At 42.2% G+C, this 25331-nt stretch overlaps 1 protein-coding gene across 1 annotated transcript in view; it reads left to right on the forward strand.

The window, feature by feature from the left end:
* GUCY2F (guanylate cyclase 2F, retinal) overlaps positions 1–22591 on the forward strand; it is an 86376-nt gene extending 63785 nt beyond the window's left edge. Inside the window, 10 exon segments of the mRNA XM_047715101.1 lie at positions 1998–2146; positions 4443–4606; positions 5573–5784; positions 9235–9365; positions 9574–9616; positions 13376–13474; positions 16388–16482; positions 22341–22404; positions 22407–22428; positions 22504–22591. Coding sequence (XP_047571057.1) covers positions 1998–2146; positions 4443–4606; positions 5573–5784; positions 9235–9365; positions 9574–9616; positions 13376–13474; positions 16388–16482; positions 22341–22404; positions 22407–22428; positions 22504–22591 — 1067 coding nt within the window.
* Positions 22592–25331: the final 2740 nt, after the last annotated feature.

Genomic DNA, 25331 nt, shown 5'->3' on the forward strand with positions numbered 1-25331 from the left:
TCCTTTGTACTATGGTTATATAAGTTAATAACATTAGAGGAAACTGAGTGAAGAGTAGGTAATTATTATACTAGTTCGATAACTTTTCTGGAAGTCTAAATTTATTTCAAAATAAAAAAATTTAAAAATGCAAACAAAAAAAACAAAGAAACCCAAATACTTAGCTATCTTTTGCCTCACTTGGAGTCCCATATCACTCCACTACTCAAAACTTCCTGTTTCCCATCACTTATCAAACGAAGCCCAGATTCCTCACATGACATACAAGGCTCTTTGCAGTCTGGCCTATAGCTACCCCTCTGAGCTTATCTCCTGTCACTCCCTACACTCCAGCTAAACCACGTGACTAAAAGTACCATGGTCTTACCTCTGTGCCTTCAAGAGAGCTGTTCAGAGTCCCTGGAATGCCCTCGCCTTCTCCCTACTTTGCCTCATCCAGTTTTTGTCACCTCCTCTGGAAAGCCTTCTCTGACCTCTTCAGTGCAGACCATGTGCCTCCTGTGCGCTTACCTGTGTGGAATGTCTGCTAGAACACTTATATTCTTTGTCCTTATTTAGCTCCTCCATTGGACTATAAGCTCCTCAAGAGCATGAATTATACTGGGCCTAAGTAGAGAGATAACCCATTCAACTCTATGGTGCTCTGGTAAAAAGATAAGGACTCCATTTACCAGAGAGTAGATGAGGGCAGTCACATTCCAAGGGATTGGCTCACATGGAATCTATTATACTGCAGTGGGTACTGCAATGGAGAAAACTGCACTGCAATGGAGAAAACATTACTAGTATAGGCCAACCTGGGTTAAAAGAGCAGAAGTGTGATGTCACAAATTGCGGAGAAGTCAGAGGCAACAACCTCCTATTCTTTCATGGAGGCAAGGGGATGCCTACTGTAGGTATAAAGCAGCACTGTTGGAGTGTTACAGCCAATGTAAGAGTGGGAAGGGCACACTGGTGGGGCAAGCAAGGTTTGGTGCCTGTTGGAGTTGGGGCTTTGGGGAGGGGGTTAGGGATAAGAAATGAGCTGAAGTGATAGGGCATAGATTTTACCCTGTGTGTTATGAGAAGTCATTAAAGGGTTTTAAGCAAGAAAATGACATGGCCAAATTCATGTTTTAAGAATGCTTGCAGAAGGCTAGCCTGGAAGCAGAGAGAACAGTTTGAGGTCCGGTGTGGATTGCTGAAGACATTGAAGGTTAACTATTTTCTTCTACTTCCTGGGAATTTTCTCTCTATTAGTCTAACTGATCTGGACTTCTCAGTCACTAATGGCTTTTGGATTTGAATAGGGAGTTTTGGAACTCCTGGTTGAAGTCTGAGGTATTTGGAAGTGGGACAACGTAGTAGATTGAGACTGCCTGGAGTCAAATTCAAATTTTGTCACTTGCTAGCCATGTGACTTTCTCTGTTCGTCATTTTAACCTTCTGTAAAATAAAAATAAGGATTCCTACATCATCTGTTTGTAGTGAGAATCTAATGGAAGAATGTGTTCAAAGTCATTAGTCCATAGTCTGATACATAGTACATGTTCCACTGAAAGTGGAGTTCAAGGACAAGCAGTTAGGAGGATCTAGATGAGGTCCTGAACTATTTATTGGAGTTCTTAATCCTCTTTCCTACGGGCCAGGCAGGACTCACAGCATGGATCTGGGCTGGGTCTGGGCCTTCAGGGAGGGCTAGGTGGGTCTACTGTGGGGACTGGAAAGTTTAGATGATTTGGGGGTGGGTGAAGGGAGACAGATCATTGGGGGTATAGTGTTAAAATTGACATCAGATAGGCCACATTTAAAACCTAAAACCTAAAACCTAAAATTGACCAATACTTCCTTTGCTCAGAGACAATTTATATTCAAGCCACTTAAGGAGAAAGCAAAGGAGATGCCCTGTGATTTTTTTTCCTGACAAACCTCTTTCTTTGCTAAAACTCAATGATCTTTGTCAAATCTTGGCACTCCTTCTATGATTTATAAAACGTTCTCTTCTTATTTCTGGACAGAAATCATAGACAGAGTTAAGAAGCCTCTTCCTGTGTACAGACCCATGGTTCCTCCTGAGTCTGCCCCTCCCGAATGTCTCCAGCTGATGAAGCAGTGCTGGGCTGAAGCTTCAGAACAGCGACCAACTTTTGATGAAGTATTTAATCAGGTAAGGACTCTGTGAATCTCAGCACTGCCCAGAAGGCATCCTAAAGCCAGCCTACCCCAAACGAACTCCTTGAGTTTTCATCATATTGTAAAAGGAAACTCCTGCAAGAGAGAGAAAAAAAAAATCACTCCTCTTGGGGAGGAAGCATTGGGGTGGCTACTTGGAGGCCTTTGATACTGGGGCACCCCTAGCACATCCTCCAAGTGTGCAATGGTTGATTTGAATGTGCTTCTGTATATGAACCTCTATTCTGGACCATTCACAATCTGACCTAACCAACCTTTCAGAAATAGAATTGAACCACTGGGCACTTGCAAGGCAATGGCATTGAGACTGTTAAAAGATGGGTATCATATTTGATTTCAGCTTGGCACAAGTTCTTGTAGGGCTATGTTTGCTATGGAGATGCCAGGAAACTTTGCTGAGTATACCACTGAAGTAACACCAGGTGGTTTTGAGGAGTGAGGAAAGACATAGGGTCTTTGAAAGGAGGCTCATGACAGAAAAATGTGCAAATGGGGAGTACAAAACCAGGAGATTTTTTTAAGTTCCTAGGGAACTACTTGAGGCAATACATTGCACAAAAATGGTAAACTTTCTCCTTAAGATACTGAATTTCTAAAGAGTCTGATTCTTTTCCTAGAGTTGGGGATAGAAAGGGGGAAATGAGGAAAGGACAGAGAAAGCTCTGCCAAGGGTACCTAGGGTGCAGTTCTTATATTGGAACATGCAGCTTAGGTCTTTGTTGAAACTACAGGATAATGAAACTGAGGGGACTCTCTGTGAATGCTGTGTCAGCTCTGGTGGAGAGGCTTTCGAGCCTGGCTGGAGTACAGCACTGAGATGCTTTCTGAGTGGCAGGTATCTGAGGCGGAAAAAAGAAAGAGGTGGATTGAAAGCCTTAGGGGCCCTGTGTATGAAGTCATCCATGTCCCCAGCTAACAATGTTTCCATTAGACTGACTGGGTCTCTTGAGGACACTCAAACAGGTATTCAGTAGTATGGAAAAGGCAAAAGACCATGAAGGTCACATTTCTGAGAACCTACCATGAGGCAAGAGAAAAAGCATTTGTCCTTGTGTTGATACTAGAGATGTTATTTCAGAAGACAGAAGAGAAGCTGGTGATAGATGGAAGGAGTGTACATCATACAGCCTTCAAATGGACATTGGGAGGGCTGCCTTCACTGAAATGCTTTGGTGGAAGTTTAGATTGTCTGAAAGACCAGGATAGCCTGCCAACTCCCTGCAGCTAATAAAACTTAAATGGGCTGAGAAGGAGAGGGAGGTTCCCAGGGTCAAGCAATAGGGGAGCCTCAAACATCTGAGCAGACTACTGAGATTACCTGCAGGACCTTGGTAGACCTGTAGGTGTGGATCTGGCTCAGAAGGAAACTCCTGGTATCAGCCTTGGGGGATTGAGTGCTAAGGAGACCATGTGTGGCCCAGCTGCATAAGAAGGTTCATTGGGACAGATTTCTGGATGTCTGCTCAGCAAAACTACCACCAGTCTTTTATTGTTGTAAACACAGCCTTGTGCATGCTGAACACATCAGCAAGGAGGGATTACCCCCTCGTGATTCCAATGCTATGCCAAGCTCCCTGTTTCTGTAGATGGACAGGGCTCAGGAGGGCACATTAAAAAACTGTGGCATGCAGCCACCACCCTGTGGCATCAGGGCATAGAATGGGCCAAGACCAGCTGAATTTCTACATGACCCTGATGGACATGAAGGGCAGGTGCTAAAGCACATCATTATTCCTGGACCTCCGTGGTAAGATGGTAAGAAATAGGGAGTAAATCTTACCATATAGATCTTGGGTCATATTTAAGAGGTCAAAGAACCATCCACTATCCAAAAACTGGTAACACAGTGACATTAGAAGTCAGGATGACTTAATAGGTTGATTACCCAGAAGGATAAAACAGTACTCCCTGCCCTCTCTCTCCTCATCCCACTCACAAATGACCTAGGCTCAAGACAAGATCCTGTTGCCTTTGAAGTGGCTACTACCATGTGACAGCATCTGAAAGCTGGAGAATCCTTCCCAGAACACCTTTGCTCAGACTTCAAAGAGCCAGAAGTGTGGGGGAAGAGCTATTCAGGGAAAAAGAACCTTGTGAATCGGACAGGGTAACAGTGAGGTTGAGTGGTGACTTTTTCCATTTATACCTCAGTTTACTTCTTGTGCCCTGGCATTTTAGAGGAAGGAATTTGTGATAAGGGGTCCTACTCCATCATCTCTGAGTTTGGAGAATAAAAATTCCCCTGGGTCCTTTTTCTGTTTTACTTTCAGTTTAAAACTTTGAATAAAGGGAAGGAGACCAATATCATTGACTCCATGCTTCGGATTTTGGAGCAATATTCTAGCAACTTCGAAGATTTGATCCGGCAACAGACTGAAGAGCTGGAAATTGAAAAACAGAAAACGGAAAAACTTCTAACACAGATGCTACCACTGTATGTGTGAACACCTGAGGAGTGTGAATCCTTGTAACGGTGTGTTCTATTAGAAATTGAAAGAAAAAATTACCGATAACTAACTGCTCCTTCCCCCTATCCTGAACCCTCTCTACTTCCAGTAGGTTTGAGCCACACCTTCAAATCAAAGATGAATTGGAAACCAAGGGAGTAGAGCACACCTTCCTAATTTCCCACTGCCTGTGGAGCATGCTGGTCATTTAAGTTTTTGGTGTTTCTGTTTTTCTATGTGTAACTTCATGACTTTGCCTAGAAGCTGACCAATTAAAAAGAGTCAGTTCTTTGAGGTCCTAGAGGAGAGTAGCAGAGTTGTTTTTCTAGGTTTTCCTTCCTTGTTCAAAGCCTTACCTTTTGATACTGTTTCCAAAATTTCCAAGACACCTGATCATATTGTAACATGATTGTTTAGGAGATAATTGGAGAAATCGGACTCTTGTAAACAACCACCTGGGATCGTTCCCTGAGTGAAGGGACAGCTGAGGAAAAGCTCCACAAGGGGCACCTGGGTGCCTCAGTGGGTTGAGCCTCTGCCTTCGGCTCAGGTCATGATCCTGGGGTCCTGGGATCAAGCCCTGGATTGAGCCCTGGATCAGGCTCTGCTCAGCAGGGAGCCTGCTTCCCCCTCTTTCTCTGTCTGACTCTCTGCCTACTTGTGATCTCTCTCTCTCTCTGTCAAGTAAATAAATAAAATCTTTAAAGAAAAAAAAAGCTCCACAAAAACACAGACCAAGGCTGTCTGTTCGATGCTGTGTTCCAGCATCTGGCACAGTACCTGGCATGTCATAAGCACTCAAAATATATTTATAGACTAAATTAATGAATTAATGTTTTCATCCAGATGACATCTTCTTCCTACTCATTTACTTGGCAGTGATTTTCGGAGAAATTGTGTTTTAGCAGATGTGTGTGTGGCATGCCGGGAGGCCTGTGTCCTCTGAGGAATAGCTGTCTCTGCTTTTGATCAGTTGCCAAATCCCTCAAAAAGGGCTACATGGTTGAACCTGAGGGCTTTGACTTGATCACCTTGTACTTCAGTGATGTTGTGGGCTTCACCACCATCTCAGCCATGAGTGAGCCTATTGAGGTGGTAGATCTTCTCAATGACCTGTACACACTCTTTGATGCTGTCATAGGCAGTCATGATGTCTACAAGGTAAGTAACTGAGCAGAGAAGTATATTCTAGAGAGAAATTTTTATATGAGTCTTGCAATCCCAAAATTAAAAGGTGGAATTTTACTGAATGCTGTTATGTAGGAAGTAAAGTTTATTTATGTATTTATGTGTTTATTTATTTATTTTAGTTTCAAATGTAGAGTTCAGTGATTCATCAGTTGCATATAATACCCAGTGCTTACCACATCACGTGCCCTCCTTAATGCCCAACACGCATTTACTCCCTCCCCCCAAACTACCTCCCCTCCAGCAACCCTCAGTTTCTTTCCTATAGTCAAGAGTCACTCATGGTTTGTCTCCAACGCTGATTAAGGACGTAAAATTTAAATAGTATAGCACTTCCATTGGTATCTTATTGGAAATGAAGGCCAGGCAGAATGCATACAATCTCACACTTTATAAAATAACGGTATGAACTGAGCAAGAGATTGCCAGGCAGATTTCTCTTGAGCTGTTTTCTAGAACTAAGAAGAGGTTGGAGCCAAAAGGGTTATTGTACTTCAGTGACTAAGTAACCACGGTGTAGGTAGTATCATGCTAGATATGATACAAGGGCGATAGAAGAAGCATTGGTGCTTTGCCCATAGCTGGTGACTGCTACAGAGTTCATCTTGGTAAAACTCATGTAGATCTAATACATGCTGTTAAAATTTGGTTTGTTCCCCTAAGTACCATTTTTATACAGGAGGGAACTCTGGCATCACATAGGTCAAAGGGATTGCTATTGGGTAACCATGAGCCTATCTTGTGGTCTGAGGTCTAGGGAAGTCATTAAGTGTGAGGTTGCAACCTACTGCTCCCACATCCCCCCCACCCCTCTAGCTGTCAATTTCCACTCCTCCTATCCAAGGTTGCTGAAGATGAGCAGAGAATAGATGACTACATTCACTCCTTTGGTTGCCATGCTTCCCTACTTTTGATTTTTATATGTTGTCTTATCTCTAGGCAGAAAATGACTAAAAATCTTATAGCTGTGCAAGGCCATTTCTACATTGCCTGAAACATGGATACTTGTCTTATTGATGGAAAAACATGCCCCAGGCATCCCAAACTTTAGACAGCTCCTCTGTCCCAGGAACCAAGGTAGAGCTGGGGAATGAGTACCTCCATTCATTGGATCCTTCACAGTAGTCTGAAATGTTCCAACTCTCAAATCACACACAGGGCAGTGTGTTTATCTCTGATTAGACAGGGCCCTTTCAGGTCAGGTAGAGAGCCTCAGGGCTAGGCCAAGCCATCTAAATAGGGCTCAGAAATAGATATCATACCTGTCAATCAGCCAGAGCTGCAAACTTATCAAGAAGCACACATGGAAGACACAGTGGAGGAAAAATCCATAGAACCAGACTACCTGTCTTAGCTCGTTGAACTCAAGCAGCCTGAAGAGGAAAACAAATCACCGAAAGCTAATTCATTTGAAACTAAAATCAAAGATGATTCAGCATGGGCAGTAACACAGCCACTGGTTTAATCAATGCAGCTGATACTCTTCAGACAATTGTCTGAAGTCTTAGGGATGAGGCCATAAGATATTTTGGTACTTCATGGCTGCAGTAAGGAGTTCGTGGGCTGTTTCCAGGGTAGAGTGGGGCTCTCCAAATCCATAAATGAAATCTAATTTTTCAGTCCTGTTTATTAAAAGCAACAGGGCAAAGGAAATAAAATTGAACCAGCAGTGAGTCACCAAACCCATTTGTGTTTTCATTTTCTTTACCTGTAAAATTGAAATCACCTCCCCAGCACTTGATAATCTGAAATGGAAGTGAGAAGGTTACTGCAAAATTACAAAGCTGGTGATTTGTTTTCATTTTTTGTTCTCCTGCCACCACCCATCTCAACCAGCCCCTTTTTCTATACCTCCCCTGCCCTTTCTGTGTCCTCCTGCTGGCTCATGTCCCCCCCCCCCCACAGTCCCCCACAACAGTCTTTCACCAAGGCTAGGCACTGCCCATGCTCCCCGCCCTTCTATTCTCCTCATCCATGTGTGTGGGGACTCCTGAGTGACTGACTCATTTAGGGGAAGAGTCAACCACTATTCTTTGACAATGGCCAGCAAGTAAGTGAGTCTCTCCCTCCCATATAACATTTGGATTGTACCTCTTCCCTTCCTCTGTGCAGGCTGGCATACTTATTTGGGGACAGGGATCCCATTCTCCAGTTGTACGAGGAAAGGGAGGCCCTGGATGGAAGCATGGTGAGGTACAAAGTCTCGTGTATTCAAAGCATCATTGTTACTGGCTATATAGAAAGTCAAGATGAGAGGCCTATTGCTGATTACTGAACTTTCTCTGGAGCTGAGTCATAGCCACCATCCCATGACTTATGTTAAGACATATTAGTTTGATGATGGTAATGATGATTATGATAGCTTGCACTTATCCACCAGGCAGGTTTTAAGTGCTTTGGCATATGTTAAGTTATTTAGTCCTTAGAAAACTCCATAAGGCAGATACTCTTATTATCCCTGTTTTGCAAATAAGGATACTAAAGCACAGAGAAGTTAAGTGACTTGGCAAGGCCACACAGTTTGTAAATGGTACATCTGGGATTCTGACCAAGGCAGTGTGACATCAGAGTTTCGTGGTCTTAACTATTGCACTTGTGAGTGCAGTTCTCTAGAAGAACATGGATTTTAATTGGATCCAAACTTGTCCTCGCAGAGTCAGACTGGCACATTTCATGGAAGTCCTTCCAGTAGACTTATCTTTTGGATTTACTTGAAAAGCTTCTACTTACTAGTCACCTAAAAGAGTGAGCACACTTCTTTTGGGAAGATGAGGAATACAGATTTGCCTTTCCTTACAGGTGTCCAGCTTAAAGCAGCTGAGGGCGGGTTCTTCTGTCCTTTGACAAGTGGCACTAGGAGAGGAGGGGGTAGCTGGTGGAAAAAAGACTCAGTTCTCACACTCAAGGGACTACAAAACTAACTTCATCATATTAACAATGCAAAGCAGAAGGAACAGTCTCTTCTACCTCCTTCCTTTCCCTTTTTCTATACTTGTCTTAAGGCTGCTAGCTCATTTACCCGAAATCTTCTAGAGAAATACTTGCTAGAGGAATATTATATGCACCTTCTCCTAGGGTACTCTTCCATGGGTACCCATGGATATTCCTACAAATCTCCTCTTTTCCTTCCCCCAGGAATTACTTGGGGCCTGATAGTTCTCTAGGGCCAGCCAAGAAACTGCAAAGTTGCTTATTTCAGAATCTATGGGTGTGGGACCTAGACATCAATTTTTTTTCATAAAGCTCCTTAAATGATTCTAATATGCAGCCAGACCTTGAATCTCTGACAGTCTCTCACCATCTTCCTCACTTTACAAGAAATAAGCCTTCCTCATCTCTCTCTCTCTCTCTCTCTCTCTCTCTCTCTCTCTCTCTCACACACACACACACAATTTTTCTGTTCATTCTATTTCCCCTGATTCCCAAGTATCGACCATTGGAGATGCTTACATGGTGGCCTCAGGCCTCCCAAAGAGGAATGGCAATCGGCATGCAGTTGAGATTGCAAACATGTCCCTAGATATCCTGAGCTCCCTGGGGACCTTTAAGATGAGACACATGGGGTCACCTGGGTGGCTCAGTGGGTTAAAGCCTCTGCCTTCGGCTCAGGTCATGATCCCAGGGTCCTGGGATCGAGCCCCGCGTCTGGCTCTCTGCTCAGCCGAGAGCCTGCTTCCTCCTCTCTCTCTGTCTGCCTCTCTGCCTGCTTGTGATCTCTATCTATCAAATGAATAAATAAAATCTTAAAAAAAAAAAGATGAGACACATGCCAGAGGTGCCAGTCCAGATTCGAATAGGCCTACATTCAGGTAACAACAGCCAGCTACAGGAAGAAAAGACATTCCCATGCACCTCAAGAGAAGATTAGAAAAGGTCGGAGAGGGTGGTGCTCCCCTGATTACTGGCAGTTGGATTATCCAGGTGTCTAATGGTGCCTAATTTCTTTATGCCTACCCAAGTTTTACTCTCTTCCCAACACCTGTACTACACCATTGGGCAGAAGTCCTTGTTCTAGGTACCAATCCCTTTCAATCTACCTTTCTTGTTAGAGCCAACATTTCCTATGTGCCTCAGGGGAAGACTAGAAAAAGGGTAGAGTGCCCCTGATAACTTTATGCCTAAAACTTCCCTCAACTGGCTTTTATGATATGCTCCTCACTCTCTGAATGCTTTTTCTCCTTTCATTCACTGGCTGTCTTGGAAACTCCTGCTCTCTAACTGTAGCTGCTACCCGATTTTTTTGTAAAGCTCTGAGTTGTGGTCTAATTGCTCTCCTCACATCTTGATTTTTGTTTCTCGACCCACTCCAACCTGGCTTTCATTTTCTACCATTGTCTGATCATCTCTTCTGTCTCTGTCTATCCCTTAAATATTGATGCCCAAGGTTCTGTCTTTCATCCACTTTTTTTCCTCCCCTTACATACTTTTCTTTCATTCATATCTATGGTTTAAGTACAACTATGGTTTAAGTACAACTTGTATGCTGATGACTTCCAGCCCTATTTCTTTTTTTTTTTTAAAGATTTTATTTATTTATTTGACAGAAACAGTGAAAAAGCATAAGCAGGGGGAGCAGCAGAGGGAGAAGGAGAAGAAAGCTCCCCAATGAGCAGGAAGACTGATGCGGGACTCTATCCCAGGACCCTGAGATCAAGACCTGAGCTGAAGGCAGTTACTTAACCAACTGAGCCACCCAAACTTCTCTCCATCCCCACTTCTGTATATGTTTTCTCCCTTAAGCTTCAGCCTTCTATATCAAACTTGCTGCTGAAATTTCCACCTGAATGTTCTACATGGACCTCAGACTCAATCCCAAAACAGAATTATTTTCTTCCCACATAAGCTTCCTCTTCTTCCTGTGTTTATTCTCTATTTCAGTTGGTGGTACAACTATTCACCTAGTTACTCCAGTTAGTTTTGGGAGTCATCCTCCTTGATTCCTCCCTCACCCTTACACCATTCAACCATTTACCAAGTCTTGAGCATTTTACCTTTTAAATATTTCTTGAATCTGTCTTGTCTATACTTGACTTTCATGACTGAAGTCTAGGCCACCAGCATCTTTTGCCTGGATCACTGCAATAACATCTCCTTGCTTCCACTCTTGCTTCTTTCTATCCATCCTTCTCATAGTCATCAGCATAATCTGTGTTTACTTGTTTCTCCTTCCATTAGATCATAAGCTTCTTAAAAATTTTTTTTGGGGAAAGGTGCCTGGATGGCTCAGTTCGTTGACCATCCAACTCTTGGTTTTGTTTAAGTCATGATCTCAGGGTCGCAGGATAGAGCCCCACATTAGCACTGAGAATCAAGTAGATTCTCAGCAGAGAATCTACTTGAGATTGTCTCTCCCTCTCGTCCTGCCCCTCCCCCCTTGTTTACTCATGTGTGAGTGCTCGCTCTCTCTAAAATAAATAAATAAAATCTTTTTTAAAAAGTTAAAAAAAATTTTAAGTAGGCTTCATGTCAAATGTGGGGCTTGAACTCATGACCCTGAGATCAAGAGTCACATGCTTTACCAACTGAGGCGGCCAGGTACCCCTAGACTATAAGCTTCTTGATGGCAGGAACCATATCTTACTCATGTTTGCATCCTGAATGCTTATGTTCAGCATTTTTCTTTTAAAGAAAAGACTTCATCTCTCCTTTGTGCTTCAGTTCCACATCTTCAACCTTCTTCAGCACATCTTTTCTTAGATGATTCACCATTATTTTGAATTCAACATATCTAAAAGTTCAAGTCATCTTTTTCCATGAATTATAAGCCCATGCCAATTTCCTCATGGTTGTCAGAGAGCCAATAAGTCTGTTGGTTCTCCTTTCATGATGTCTCTGTTTCATCTCCCCTTTCTGCCCACCCACTCCCTATCATCTCCTCCTTCCCAGTGCTCACGACCTTGTGCTTGCATTACAACAACAGTTACCTAACAGGTTTCCCTGATTTTACTTTCTTCCCGTTCAATGCATTCTATACACTGATCTGAGAAGAAAAAAGGAAAAATCATTTTTGTTATGTAATTCCCTGTTCAAAATTCTCTAGTGGTTCAAGGTCTTCCATCTGGTACAGCCCAATATCCAATCTTGTCTCCAGTTTTTCCTGAGCCCCTGAACTAGGCAGACTGCTTTCTCTGAGAGCTTCCCAAAATTTCATGGTCAATTCAAACCACAAATATTTGATTCTTGTCCCTTTTCTCCTACTCAAATCTTACCCACCCATCACGATTCAAATTAAATTCCATCTTCTCCACTGGACCTTTCTTGACTGAACTGGATCCTATTTAGCAGCCCTCCCCCCATTTATCTTATTTCAACCATACATTGTTTTGGGTTGTTGCTTACTTGCTTCCTGTTTAGTAGTCTTTTCTCTTTAATTAGACTATAAACTCCTACAGAACTGAGATCAAGTATGTTACATTTTTTTTTATTCCCCTTGGTGCCTAGCTCTGTGTCCAATGAATGCATATGAATGGGAAGAAATGAATTAAAATGAAAAACATAAGTTTTGTAGTTCTTATTTATTTTTATTCTTATAAATTAAAGGAAGAACTTCTTGAAGCAAAAACACTTAATTACTTTCTCTAACCCAGGAAATAGCAAAAAGATAATGATGAACAATTTCAAATAGAAAGGGAGCAGAGGCCAGAAAAGTAAGGGTGGAGAATTTTTAAAATACTTCTTTTTTAAATTTTTTAAGATTTTTAAAAATTTATTTGAGAGACAGAGATCACAAGTAGGCAGAGAGGCAAGCAGAGAGAGGAGGAAGCAGGCATCCTTCTGAGCAGAGAGCCAGATGTGGGGTTCGATGCGGGGCTCAATGCAGGGCTCGATGCGGGGCTCGATCCCAGGACTCTGGGATCATGACCTGAGCCTAAGGCAGAGGCTTTAACCCACTGAGCCACCCAGGCACCCCAAATTTTTAAAATATTTCTGAATTAGGTTTTCATTATGGTTGCTGAAGTTTTTTGCAAGTAATGTTCACTGTCTGAACACCTAACAGCCATATTGAAATGTAAGAACAAAACACATTGTAAAGGCAAATATAATATATTCTTGGGTTATCTATATATGCTGCTTGTCCGTGCCCCTAACACAAATGATTGAAAGCTAATTCTACTTCTTTTCAGATTTTCCAATTGTCTTAGTAATAATTCTCCTGGGAAATAAATAACCCCATGAGATCCCTTCTTCTGACCCTAAGACATAAGAAAGGGTCACTTCTTTTATATTGTAACAAACATGCTTGGATCCTGAGTCCCTGCCTAGGCCTTTCTGGTTTGGCTTTTATGCTCATTTGTCCCTGTTGACAGATATAAGTATCTTGGGTATAACTGTGACTTGGAACAAGAGTGTAAATCAGAAGGGTAGTCATGCCTGCATCATTATCAACTTGCTTTCTTGTAGGGCAAAGAGTTTATTACTCACTGTAGGGCTTCCTTCAGATTCCTAGAGCTATTTGGTGGCAACTTTGTTCTTTTATGCAGCTACATTCCTTCCCCTTGGCAGTGTTCCTCTATTAGCATTGGATATATACCTGTTGACTGTAATCCCAACTGACTGCTATTTTACAGGGCCAGTTGTTGCTGGAGTGGTGGGGCTCACCATGCCCAGATACTGCCTGTTCGGAGACACTTTGAACACAGCTTCTCGGAGGGAATCAACAGGGTTACGTGAGTACCTGTGATGGGATGGGATGGTAACCTCCTACTGATGGAAAAGTGATTATTTTTCTAGAGAGAGAAGGAGAACAAGACACCTAATATTTTAATGTTTTTTAAAGAAATGAAAGATAATTTAAGATTAAGATTTTACACACAAATTTCCTGGTCTCTAATGATAAGCCAGTAGGGGGTGATATTGGATTAAATATGTATCCTTCTTGTTCTAGCTACGAAGCTGTAGCTAAGCGACACTGAAACAGTCAATTTGATCAAAACAACTTAAAATGTCCTTTGGGAATAGAAAAAAAAAATTGGCCAGCATGGTGGGTTCGGGGAAGTCTTGTTGAAAAAAGAAAAAGTAAGGGACTGGCATATTTAGTTTTTCAACTAATTTGTGGAGACACAACCAGAATCAGCTGCTTTCCACCCGACTGCTGTTTACTGCTCTAGTCCTCTTCCTGCACTAATTACGATCCTAGGAGTTCTGGTTTTATCAAATAGCCCTCTTGAATTTAGCTGGCAATAATCCTTCAACCTAAGGAGCTTGGCAATCTGAAATAATTAACTCCAATTAGCTTGTATATAAAATCTTTAGTTTTTATCAAAACAAGCATGGTGTCAAAGATACCATTTCTTTCCCCCCTTCTTTGAGAATAAAACTGTACAAATCTTCATGCCATCTGTCTGTTGCTGGCACCTCTTTTTTGGTTATTTACTGCCACTACAAGGCAATGTCAGAAACACAACAGGCCTTGCCCTTTATCAGGATTGAGCAAAGCAATTTGTTTATGCTAATATAGGAAAGCATAGAAAACAATAATAGGTTCTACATACAGTTTTCATGGGTTTTCTACTTAAAAAACACTTAAGCTCTTAGCAGCCCTGGCTTTAGCAGCTACTAGGTAAGACAAGCTCTTCCCAAACTCCAGTAGTATACTCAGACTAGTCTCTGATATTATGGTGGCCTATATCACAGTGGGTGGTGCCCTGTCTGACCCCACTGTTCATCACTCATGTGCAAAAACAGGCTTGCACAATGGGTCCAGTCTTAGTCAATCTAGCCTGTGCGGCCATGATTAAGGAGGCAGCACAGAACTTAGAAGCTGTTGTCAGAATAAATTTTCTGACATCTGGGAAAGTCTTCGAACTCCATAGACATGGCAGAAGCTATGGAAGTAGTCATCCAGACACTGCTGCATGTGTATGACTTTGCTCTTGAAATGCAACCCAGGATGAAGTGAAATTGATCATGGAACCGCAATGCAGATTTGGCTCAGCACTCTGGACTGATGTAAGCTTGTAGAAGATTGAAGTCATATTCTGGTCTGCACCAGGGAAACTCTACTCATTTCACATTGGAAATATAGAGCTGAAAGCAGAAATAGAATTTTCAGTTGTAGGTATCACCTTGTCTAGTGAGCAGCTACGAAGAAGAAAATGGAATGAATCATGCACAGCAGGTGTTTATTAAGCACTGACTATGCAAGGAAGGCATTGTGAAGGATACAAAGAAGCAAACACATGTGGTCTCAGGACTAAAGGGGCTGGTTAGTATGCTTTTCTGGAAACTAATGACTGTGACCAAAATAGGGCATTAAGCTCCACACCTTGAAGATTTGTAAAGAGATAGCCTCATGTTGGATATGAGACCAGGACACGTCAGAGGTCTACTAAAAATTAATTTCATCAGTATCACCATTATGCCCGGTTGAATTCACTAATTCTGGAAAGGAAGTAACTAGTGACCTAGCGCTGGACTGATTCTCCTTGCAAAACACCTGGGTGTTCATTGGAACGAGCTCCCTCTTTTGACCCGTGTGCTCCACACGAGTAGGATCATGACTGACGACCAGATGCTAGTGGAGTCGTATACATAGGGCTGACAAAGGGCACCTAGACGAGCATGCAGCTTTTAGGGACTCTTTTTGAACAGAGGTTTTGGGTGACCATGACTTAGCAAGGAAGACAGAAACAACAGTACTGAGCTGGGAAAAATGCTATTATGTTATTATGTGAAAGTTATTATGAGAACACATAGCAGAAATTTCTTGCAGTTCTTTCCAGCCGTGCCTTCCTACTTTGATTATTTCCAGCTTCTAAAAGAATTATTTTCTCAAGTGTGTGTGGGAACAAGTCTTGGACTCTTATTTAAGACTCAACTTGAACAGGTCTTACTTCATAAGATAACAGTTTTTGAGAAAGTCAAGGAGTCTACCTGAGTTAATAATAAGTGACTGCTCTTCACCAAAGAGTTACACTTAGTTGCTACATAAAATTTTTAGTCATAGTTTTCCATGTAACACTCTTATCCCGGGTTGGGCTCATTAGTTGGAAAATAATACATTTGTGTGTATATGCATATAGATGCGTCTACCCACAGGAAATCTATAAATGTACAATTGTCACAGAATGTTGACCAAGGTCTTGGGACTCTTTTTTAAATTGATGTTCTATTTTAAGTGCAGCGATACTGTAACATGGTTGTATGGATGCGTATGTAAAAAGATACCCTGCTGTCTCTTAAGTAGGGTATGTAGACCTTGGAAGCTCTGCTTTAGCAGAGAAGAAGCTGCTGACACCTAACTTGCCTCTGAGGAAGTCACATTTCAGCTGAGAGCACAGTAGTGGTAGCTGGTTTCTCAATCACAACCTTAGAGTTAAATTAACATCTTTCCGTTGCATGGCCTTTCATCTGGGATAGCGTCTAGGAGGCTGATAGGTGCTATAGCTAACACCTTATTTGGGCCTGGTGAGGAAGGCCACCATTCCCCGTTCTTCCTCCTTTGAAATCCTAAGGGAAGTTCTCTCTCAGGGACTTTTCTTAGGGTCTCGTTCATTTAGTAGTGGGGCCATCTATTACATTAATATTTTCTCATTGATTTTACCTGGAAGGATCCAGTCACATCTGTCTTTCTTTTACAGCTTACTTCATTCATGTCAGTCACAGCACCGTGACAATTCTTCGAGCTCTGAGTGAGGGCTATGAAGTAGAGCTTCGAGGAAGGACAGCGCTCGGGGTATAATATCCTTTTTTTTTGTTTGTTTAAATCAAACCACTTGAACACACCTGCTTCTAGAGAGGTCATGGTCTGCTGAAAGAGTTTACCTGGATGTCTGAGACTTAGAGCTATAATTTGGGCAGAATTTCCAGCCATATTTGCGGTTCCCAAGAGATTATTCCTTTTTGCTTCAGTTTTCTTCTCTTTAAAATATGGCCACAGTGAGGAGGAGTGTTACAACTCCTGGGTTTTTCAGACTATGAGCTGCTTCTTTCTCTCTTAAAGGATAACCCAGAATTTGGGTTTTCAGTGAACTGCACTATTATTTTTATCTTCTAACAAAGTAAACTTTGTTTACTCTTTGGCTGAAATTCAGACATGGTTCAATAAACTAAAGTATTAGTGAGTTTGGGTTTTCTATTTGCCTGCTCAGTGGCCACCTTTCTAATTTTTCATGCACACAATTGACCCCCTCCCATTTACAGAGAGGCTTTATGTCTTCCCTGAAGGACCAGGAGGAATAAAGTCAGTTCCCGTGAAAGACAAACATTTTGAAGCACCTTTTCTCTCTGTTAGGACAATCCATTGATCTGGGATTCAGGATTAGAGTAATTTTACCTTTTCTTTCTTTCTTTTTTGCCATCTCCACTGGATTCTTTTCATCTTCCTCTAGGTAGCTCCAGAGCCCCTGGCTTCCCCATTTGTAAGAGGCTCTAGAGAGTCGATCATCTAACTTTTTCATTTTTAGACAAAGAACCAAAGCCCAGAGAGGTGAAGTAACTTGATCAGGGTCACACAGTCAACTGATGACAGAATAAGCCAAAACCCAGGGAAGTCTGACTTCCCACTCAGTATCCTTTCAATGGTACCATTGTGCATGAAAATTATTTTCGCAGTGATTATACTTCAGCAAAGCAAAACCCAGGTGCTGAATGATGCACAATATGTTTCTGTCATTGGCAAGCCTTCCTCGGATGGTGGCAATTTACATGTAAAAGGATTTCAGAAGTTAAAGTTTGGAAGGCTTGGTTCTGATTGATAAGTTCCTTTTCTGGTTAGTTCTGGTTTGTCTCTTCCAATAGATCTGAATATCTTCTAGAAGATGGGATGAGTCATTTATGAGGGGGCAGAGGTTCTTTTCTCACCTCTGCAGAGAACTCAGTGAGATGATAGAAGTAGTAACATTACTTGAACAGTGAATCACATTACTCAAGGCTTTTGTGATTCCTCTATATATTGACATTTCTTATCAGAGGATGACAAAGGTGGCTTTATTTCCCAAGGCACTTTCCTCTCTGGATTGCTGGGCACAGATTCTGTCACTTAAAAGCTGAAGAGGTGACACTTTTGAAACTGAAAAGGAAAAATATGCCCCACCCCCCATGGCTTTTATTGCCCCCAAATTCTAGTTAGGAAGAATCATATCTTTGGGCGTTTTGAGTATAAAAGCAGGACTACTTCAGAAGGGCCCTTTGAAACTTCACAGTTTCCCTTACCCCAGGGAATTTGGGAACCTGATACAGCAAGGTGGAGGAAAAGGCAGGAAAGTTTTTCCCTAAGGCCATGTCATGCCTTGCTTGTTGAGGTGTTAGAGGCTCCCTGATAAAAGGGAGATACTGAGAGAGAAGAGAGGGGGCCCCAGGGGAGAGGGAGGGGCAATGTGACGAAGAGAATAGGAAGTCCTAAAGAAGGAAGGGAGAAAATGGGAGATCCTTTCTGTCTCTGTACCCCTGCTGTCTGCAATACCAGAGATAGGTATTGGACATTACATAGTAGGGACTGGGGGACAGGAGATTCCTTGTCACTTGGGGCATGCAATATATCCCCAATATGACCATATTACCAGCACACTTCAGAAATTCTGATCCAACATTTCCATTCCTCATTCACTCTGTGTTGCTGGAAAGCAAGAATGGCTTTAGTACATGGGTCAGAAGGACCACATTTGATAGCCTGCGAGGTGTGATAGCAAATAGGATGGTTGAAAACATCCTCTCCTTCCAGCTGGCTGATATTTGAAATTCCTACATCAGAACCTCTTCTCTTGGGTTCAAGGATTGGATCCAGTAACAACACTCTTTTCCCACTCCATCTCCTTCACTGGAATGATGACACTTTAAGTTGTTTCCCCTAGTGGAATCAAAAGTGTGGATTGGGTTGGGTGAGAGAAGAGAACATAGTGCAGTTGAATAATTAGGCGGGTGGGGTTAACAAAGAAAGACATCAAACTGAGGAAGCTGAGGCAGATTGGGGGAGGACTCATTTAGAGGTGACAAGCTCAGCCTCTATGGGGAGTTGGCCTACGGCCCACTCCAACCCCCTCTTGTATTGTACTGGCGACAAATCATCAGTGCTTAACTGGCCAAGTCTGCTTTTTTCAATATTTCTCTCCTAATGGCCTGGTGATAAGTCTTACTACCTCTTCTCTTACATGAGTCCTATTTCAGTTACTGTTTTTCTGACAAGTTTGAAGCTTCTTGCTGAGACTTTGTATATATCTAGGCTTATCAGTTATATTTACTAAGACCTCTTTAGGTAAATTTACATTCTGAGAAGACTTTCCCAAATGGTTGTTCTCAGCCAGTTTATGTCCTTGCAGGGTGGACACTTGTAACATTCTGGGGATAAATAGTATTTGATTCTCAGGCCCTTAAGCAGTAATCCTGTTTTATTTGTGATTTCTCTTTTTTCCCCCAACCTCTTCCACCTCATCCTCAACCCCTTGCACTCACATACAGAAGTTTGGACATGTGTAAGTGTGTGCACACACACGTGCCCCCCCCACACACACACCAGCATTTGAGCTAAGAAGTAATGAGGTTGGGGGCACCTGGGTGGCTCAGTCAGTTAAGTATCTGACTCTTGATTTTGGCTCAGGTCATGATCTCAAGGTTTCGACATCAAGCCCTATTGGGCTCTGTTCTGGGTGTGGAGCCTGTTTAAGATTCTTTCTCTCCCTCTCACTCTGCCCCTCCCCACCACCCCCTCTCTCTGAAAAAAAAAAAGAAAAAAGAAAAAGAAGTAATGAGGTTTTATTGGCATAGTCATGAAGGTCAGAGGTCTGGTCTGTAATACTTGTCCCATCAGTGACTTAATGTGTAACACTGGACAAGTAACTTTATCCTCTCTGTGCTTTCATTTCTTCACAGAGAGTCCTCTTCTGACCCGTGATTATCAGGAAGCTCATTAATCACAAGATTTAAAATTCCAAGCCATTGCTTTTTGGCCTCTAGACCTTCCCTTGACTCCAGTGTGTTGGAAAAGCTATGTGGTATAGAAGGAAGAGCATTTAAAATTTGGAGTCTAAGATGTTTACTAGACTTACTGTGATGAGCATTTTTAATATATATACATATCAAATCATTATATTGCACAGCTGAAACTAGTGTTGTATGTCAGTTATACCTCAATAAAAAATAGCTAAGTTGTAGTAAAAAGAAAATAAATAAAACCTGGAGTTTAGTAAAATTGGGTTCGGGTTTCAGCTATGCTTGCTTATTGACAAGTCATTTAATTTCCATGAAACTTAGTATCCCTATTTGCAGAATGAGGTTAATAATAAACTCACCTTCCAGAGTTTTTGTGAGAATTAAAAAAGACAGGAGATGCCAAAGTGTCTTAAAAGTGTCAGACCAAAGTAAGATACTATTATTTGGCGGGGGGGGGGGGGGGGCGGTTTCTGGGACTGCTCAGGGATTGATACCAAGTCAAAGGGTTTGCTTTAGGTTTTAGTTGTTGCATACTTGTTCTCCCCCACTTTCTCTCTCTTCAACAGAATTTTGGAAATAGGGTGGATAAACAGAGATCTAGGATTTTAAGAATTCTGGATAGGCTCCAAAACCTCAGAGAACCCCTGGGGCTCCCCTGCATACTGTTTGATTTGGAAGCTTGCCTGAGTCCATAACACTCCCATTCTCTTTTGCAACCATTGGTTTTGGCATCCCAGTGTGTGTCCCAGGACTCACCCAGATATCTGGACAATCCTGGCATCCACAAAGCTCCCTTGGGTATTGGCACACTGTCTCAATAGCCTCTTGATCTCAAGATAAACACCCAAATACGCCTGAGGGTTGAGATCCTCAAGTTTGAGCCTTAAGAGTATGCTTTAGCAAAGTGAGGTCCAATGACACCTTGAGTATTCCAATTGCTCAAGCGTTGAGTTTTCTAGTGAATGAAACAGTCTATCTACTGAGCAACTATTCTATATGAGACACTGCACTAGGTACTGTGAGGAACAGAGTTTAGGAGGCAGAAAATTTGGGTTTGTATTTAAAGCCCCAAACGTGACCCGACAGTGTTTTTATTTAACTGCACTGTGAGCTCCTGAAGGACAGAGCCATTTCTGTATTTCCACACCTGGTACAGTGAGGGTACAATAAATGTAAGAATGAGTGATATGAGTATATTTAAAAGTTGTTCACTTCTTCTGAAAACAGAGTGGCTCCAAACAGCCCAATTATTTGAGTTTTAGGGTGAGTTGGTTGTCAGCTAGTGAAGATTGAGTTGTTGTGGTATTCTCTTCATACTTGCCTATGGTGGGCTTGTTCAGAGCCTTGAACCAAATACCTGCAAAATGCTTTGAGATTCTTCCACTAAATGTGATTATTATTATTATGGTTGTGGTCATTATTGCTAAGGGATGAATGTATGTGATGTAAAATAAAAAACAATGGATTTGATATTTAAAGGGGGGAAACCTAATTGGAATTTCTAAGTTAAACAATTTAGAACTGTTCCAAATGAGATCAGCCAAGAGTGAGACCATATTTCAGATTAATGAGTTGGAAACACATCCCATTACTTTTCTCAGTTTTAGTAAACACACTTTTTTCCTATGGATTGGAGGAAATGAAAGAACAGATGAAAGAAAATTGAAAGGAGAGTGAAACACATTGAGAGGAGGGTTTATTAGAAAAAGGGGAGGGCAAAGCTGAGGCAGAAAACTTGGCTCCTCTGAGGTAGTCACTTAAGCCCTGGGGTGACTAGCTAGAGTTTACACTCCCTTTTTCTTCTCAGACCATAATTCTTGACAACCAAGGAACCAGGCTGTAGATGGAGGCCTCCATGTTGTCTCTCTCTACCTGTGAGAATCCCTTGGCAGGAAGAAAAGAACACTGCAGAAATGCAGACCTCTCTAAGCAGCCAAGATGCCCTGGCCTTTAAAGTTGTATAGCCTGCTTTCCATTTCTATTCCAATTTTTGGTTTCTGTGAGAGCCTTTGGATGGCAAGTATTGGGGGAGGTAGACTCTGAATATATGTACTCTAGACAGGAAAGACAATGGGATGCCTATGGTCAAAAGATCAAAGCAAAAATGACAAACAAATTCTTGAATTCAGCATCCAGATGTTTGGTTACTCTGAAGCTAAACAACCACACGTGGTCAGCAATGGAGCTGTGTGGCAGTGTGTAGACAAAACATTTGGATGGCAGCTTCAAATGGTGTTCACTTTTCTCTCTCTTTCTTTGTTTCTTTTTTTTTTTTAGAGAAGGGGGAGGGGTGGTGTGAAAAGAGTAGAGAGAGACTCTTAAGCAGGCTCCATGTTCAGCATGGAGCCCAAGGCAGGGCTCCATTTCATGACCCTGAGATTATGACCTAAGCTGAAATCAAGAGTTGGATGCTTAACTGACTGAGGCACCCAAGTTCCCCCAAATGGTGTTCAGATTTTGTCTGTCTACTGTGTCAGCTTATGGAGCTTGTCAGGTATATATAGCAAGGAAGCTGTGTAGGAAGGAAGACTCCAGGGAGTGGTGACAAGGGGAAAGCAGAGGCAATTTCTGAGCCAAACTGAATGCTTATACACTGTTGATCAGAAGCACATCTTTGGGAAAGCTGGTTATAGCACATTTATGATTTTTTGTATTTTCTATAATAAGGGCAAAGGCACAGAAGAGACCTTCTGGCTGGTTGGAAAAAAAGGCTTTAAAAAGCTCCTTCTTGTGCCCCACCAGTGGGCAAAGATGGGTAAGTACACACTTAATTAGAGTCTTCCTATGCCCCACTATGTTCCACTGTCTTCACTATTTTTGTGTCTCTCAGGCAAGTGGGCCATGGCTTACAACCAATAGAGATTTCAGCCTTCCAAAGAAGAAAAGCAGAAAGGCAACTGGTGAGAAACAAGCCATAAGGTAATGGCCAGCATGAAAACAGAACACTGGAGTTTGCCAAATTTTCAGAGCTGGGGCTCCCTTTGGCTTGGGTGCCAGTCTCAGCCTACACTCTGTTGGCAGAGTGTGATGAAGTTGGTGAATTTCCAATCTCCACTGAGTTGAGCAAAAACACTGTGGGGAGGCCTGTTGCAGACCAAGCTACATTTGAGGGAGGTCAGCTGCCCTGGCCTGAAAGACCGTTGCCTCCTGCACTGATAACACATTTGAATGTTAACAAGGCTGGCCTTGTCATCCAGTTATCAAACAGGTGCAACTTTCTGTTTCATTGTCAAATACCAGGACCACATGATGAGCCACCTCACATCTTTGGAGATTCACATCTATCTGAACAATACAGCAATATTGTGATGACCCCTTTTTCCCAGGATCCATTGACAAGACCATCTTGGAGGGATGTTATGTCATTTCTTCTGGAGGCACTGTTTGATCCCTTCTGAGGTTGGCACTGTCAACCAAAATAAGATTTTTTTACTCCTTGACTGCCTGGCTTGAATTCAGGACAAATTTCCCCATTGCTCCTCTTCCTACTAGAATGGTATGATTCTGAAGCAGCACCAACATCCTGATTATCAAGAATTCTCCCCATGTATTTATCTCTGAGGAATCCATTGCTTTCTGGGGCTCCTGTCAGTATCTCATCTCTACCTTGCTTTCTAATTTTTTCTTTTATGGAGACTTTGACCCTAAGACCCATTGTTCCCTCCACATATCCTCAGAAATCACAAGATTATGAAGTAAACATTATGACTTCTCCACACACTTTCGCTCCCTTGTTTTTTTAGCATGTTTCAGAATAATCACAGTTCTAGCGGCAACTATCAAATGCATAAAACATACTTCTTGTTTTCCCATTAGCTTCTGTTGACTTTGTCAGCTCTCTATGACTGTTTTTTTCCCCTAAGGAAACCCAGTGTATCTTCATTTCTGCAGCTATCACAGGTACCCTCTGTAAGTCATAATATTTATGCTTCTGAAAGTCTTCAGTACTGAGTATGTGGCTTCCCTGCAGCCCCCTGTACCACCCTCTGCCATCCTGCCACCTGGGGCTTAACTCTGTTTCTTCCTATTGGTCAATACAAGCAGATTAAGCAGCTGAGATGCACATTCACCTAATTTCCAGGAATGCTCTTTCCCAGGGGAAGGAAACACACAGACACACATAGACACACAGTCAGTCTCTTTCTTTATCTTTCTTTCACAACAAGAAAGGTCTTGGAAGCTCTTGAAGGGTTTTCCCTTTAGTGGGGTGGCATAGACATTGCAGGCACTGTGTGAGAACCTATCCATTCCTAAGAATGTGTTGCAGCTTGTAGAGGACACTGCAGCTGACTCACCATCATTGACTGTGTGTATTGTAATGCTTTCCCAGCCCTACAGATGGAAGTGGCTTAGGCCATTTATACTCACTCATCTGCACCCCCTTGACAGAGGGCATGTTTCTGTGGGCTGTGAGTATTTGGGACAGGTTGAAGCCAATTGGCCCCAAAATGGATTTGACCTCTGATCTTGGCCTCGTTAGCACTTATGCTTTAATCAAATGTTAATTGACCACAGTGGCCTTGGCAGACTGTGCAAATAACAAATATCCTCAAGAAGAGCACCCTTGACAAATATCAGAAAGCTTGACCCAAATCCAAGAACTCTCAGACATTTCACTTCTTTCATTAAATGTCCTATGTTGATGTCATCTAGTAACACCACCTATTCCACAACGTTTCCCACTCTATCTGAATTTGCAGGCTGACTGCTAGTGAGATGGACCATTGTACAGAAGGCCCACGATACCAATGAATGCCTCTCACCTGTTGTTGTCATCATGGAAGTTGTTAGGGGAAAATCTGAAACATTCAGAGAGCCCTCTGGGGTTGGACAGGGAGGAAAGAAAGATAATGTGAAAGGGGCACAGTTCTGGTGAACTGACTGCTGTGGCTGCCTCTCAGGCAGAGCCCTGCTATCTCCCAAGCAGCTTCTTCTTCATGTCCCCAAATACCTACCACTGTCCAAACTTTCCTAAAAGTTACCACTTCATCTAGTCACTTTCCCTAGAATTTCACCAGCTGGGCTATTTGGGGTTGATGAGCTTTTCAATCATAGATGTACCTTTTGGAGGGTAAGGGGTGATGAATCCCTTATATGAGAGTGAAGGTGAATTGAGCTAGGTGTTCAGGAGCACTTGGAGGTTTCATGTTGGTTGGGACCAGGAGAAATGAGGAAGTTTGGCACTTATGACAGATGGAAGGTCATAGTGGAGGTCTTTGGACAACACAAGAGTAACGGATCCCTGGGAGATGGGAGAAGGGTGAAAACAAGTATGGGAGTGGAAAAGTCAGTTTAGAATCCCCCACTTTTAAACCTTTGCTCTGGGTTTTCTTTGGACGTAAAGAATGGGAAGAAAGCATGCTTTTCCTTCTGCTCTCAGGACCTAGAACCCCTGCCAGAGCTCTAATATAACTGCTCCATGTGGGTTAAATCAGCCTTTGAGGACTGGCCTAGAAACCTGACCACTACATATATATATATATATATATATATATATATATATAAACACAGTTTCTATGGAACAGAGCATTCCAAGTTCCAAATCATTGACTTATAAATGTTTAGGACACATCTCATTAGTAAGTTGAGGATTACTTATATATTAACATGCCCCCTTTTTTGTTAAACTTGTAAAAAAAAACCCTTATAAATAGCAAC

Source organism: Lutra lutra, chromosome X, assembly GCF_902655055.1.
Source record: "Lutra lutra chromosome X, mLutLut1.2, whole genome shotgun sequence".
Taxonomy (NCBI): Eukaryota; Metazoa; Chordata; class Mammalia; order Carnivora; family Mustelidae; genus Lutra; species Lutra lutra.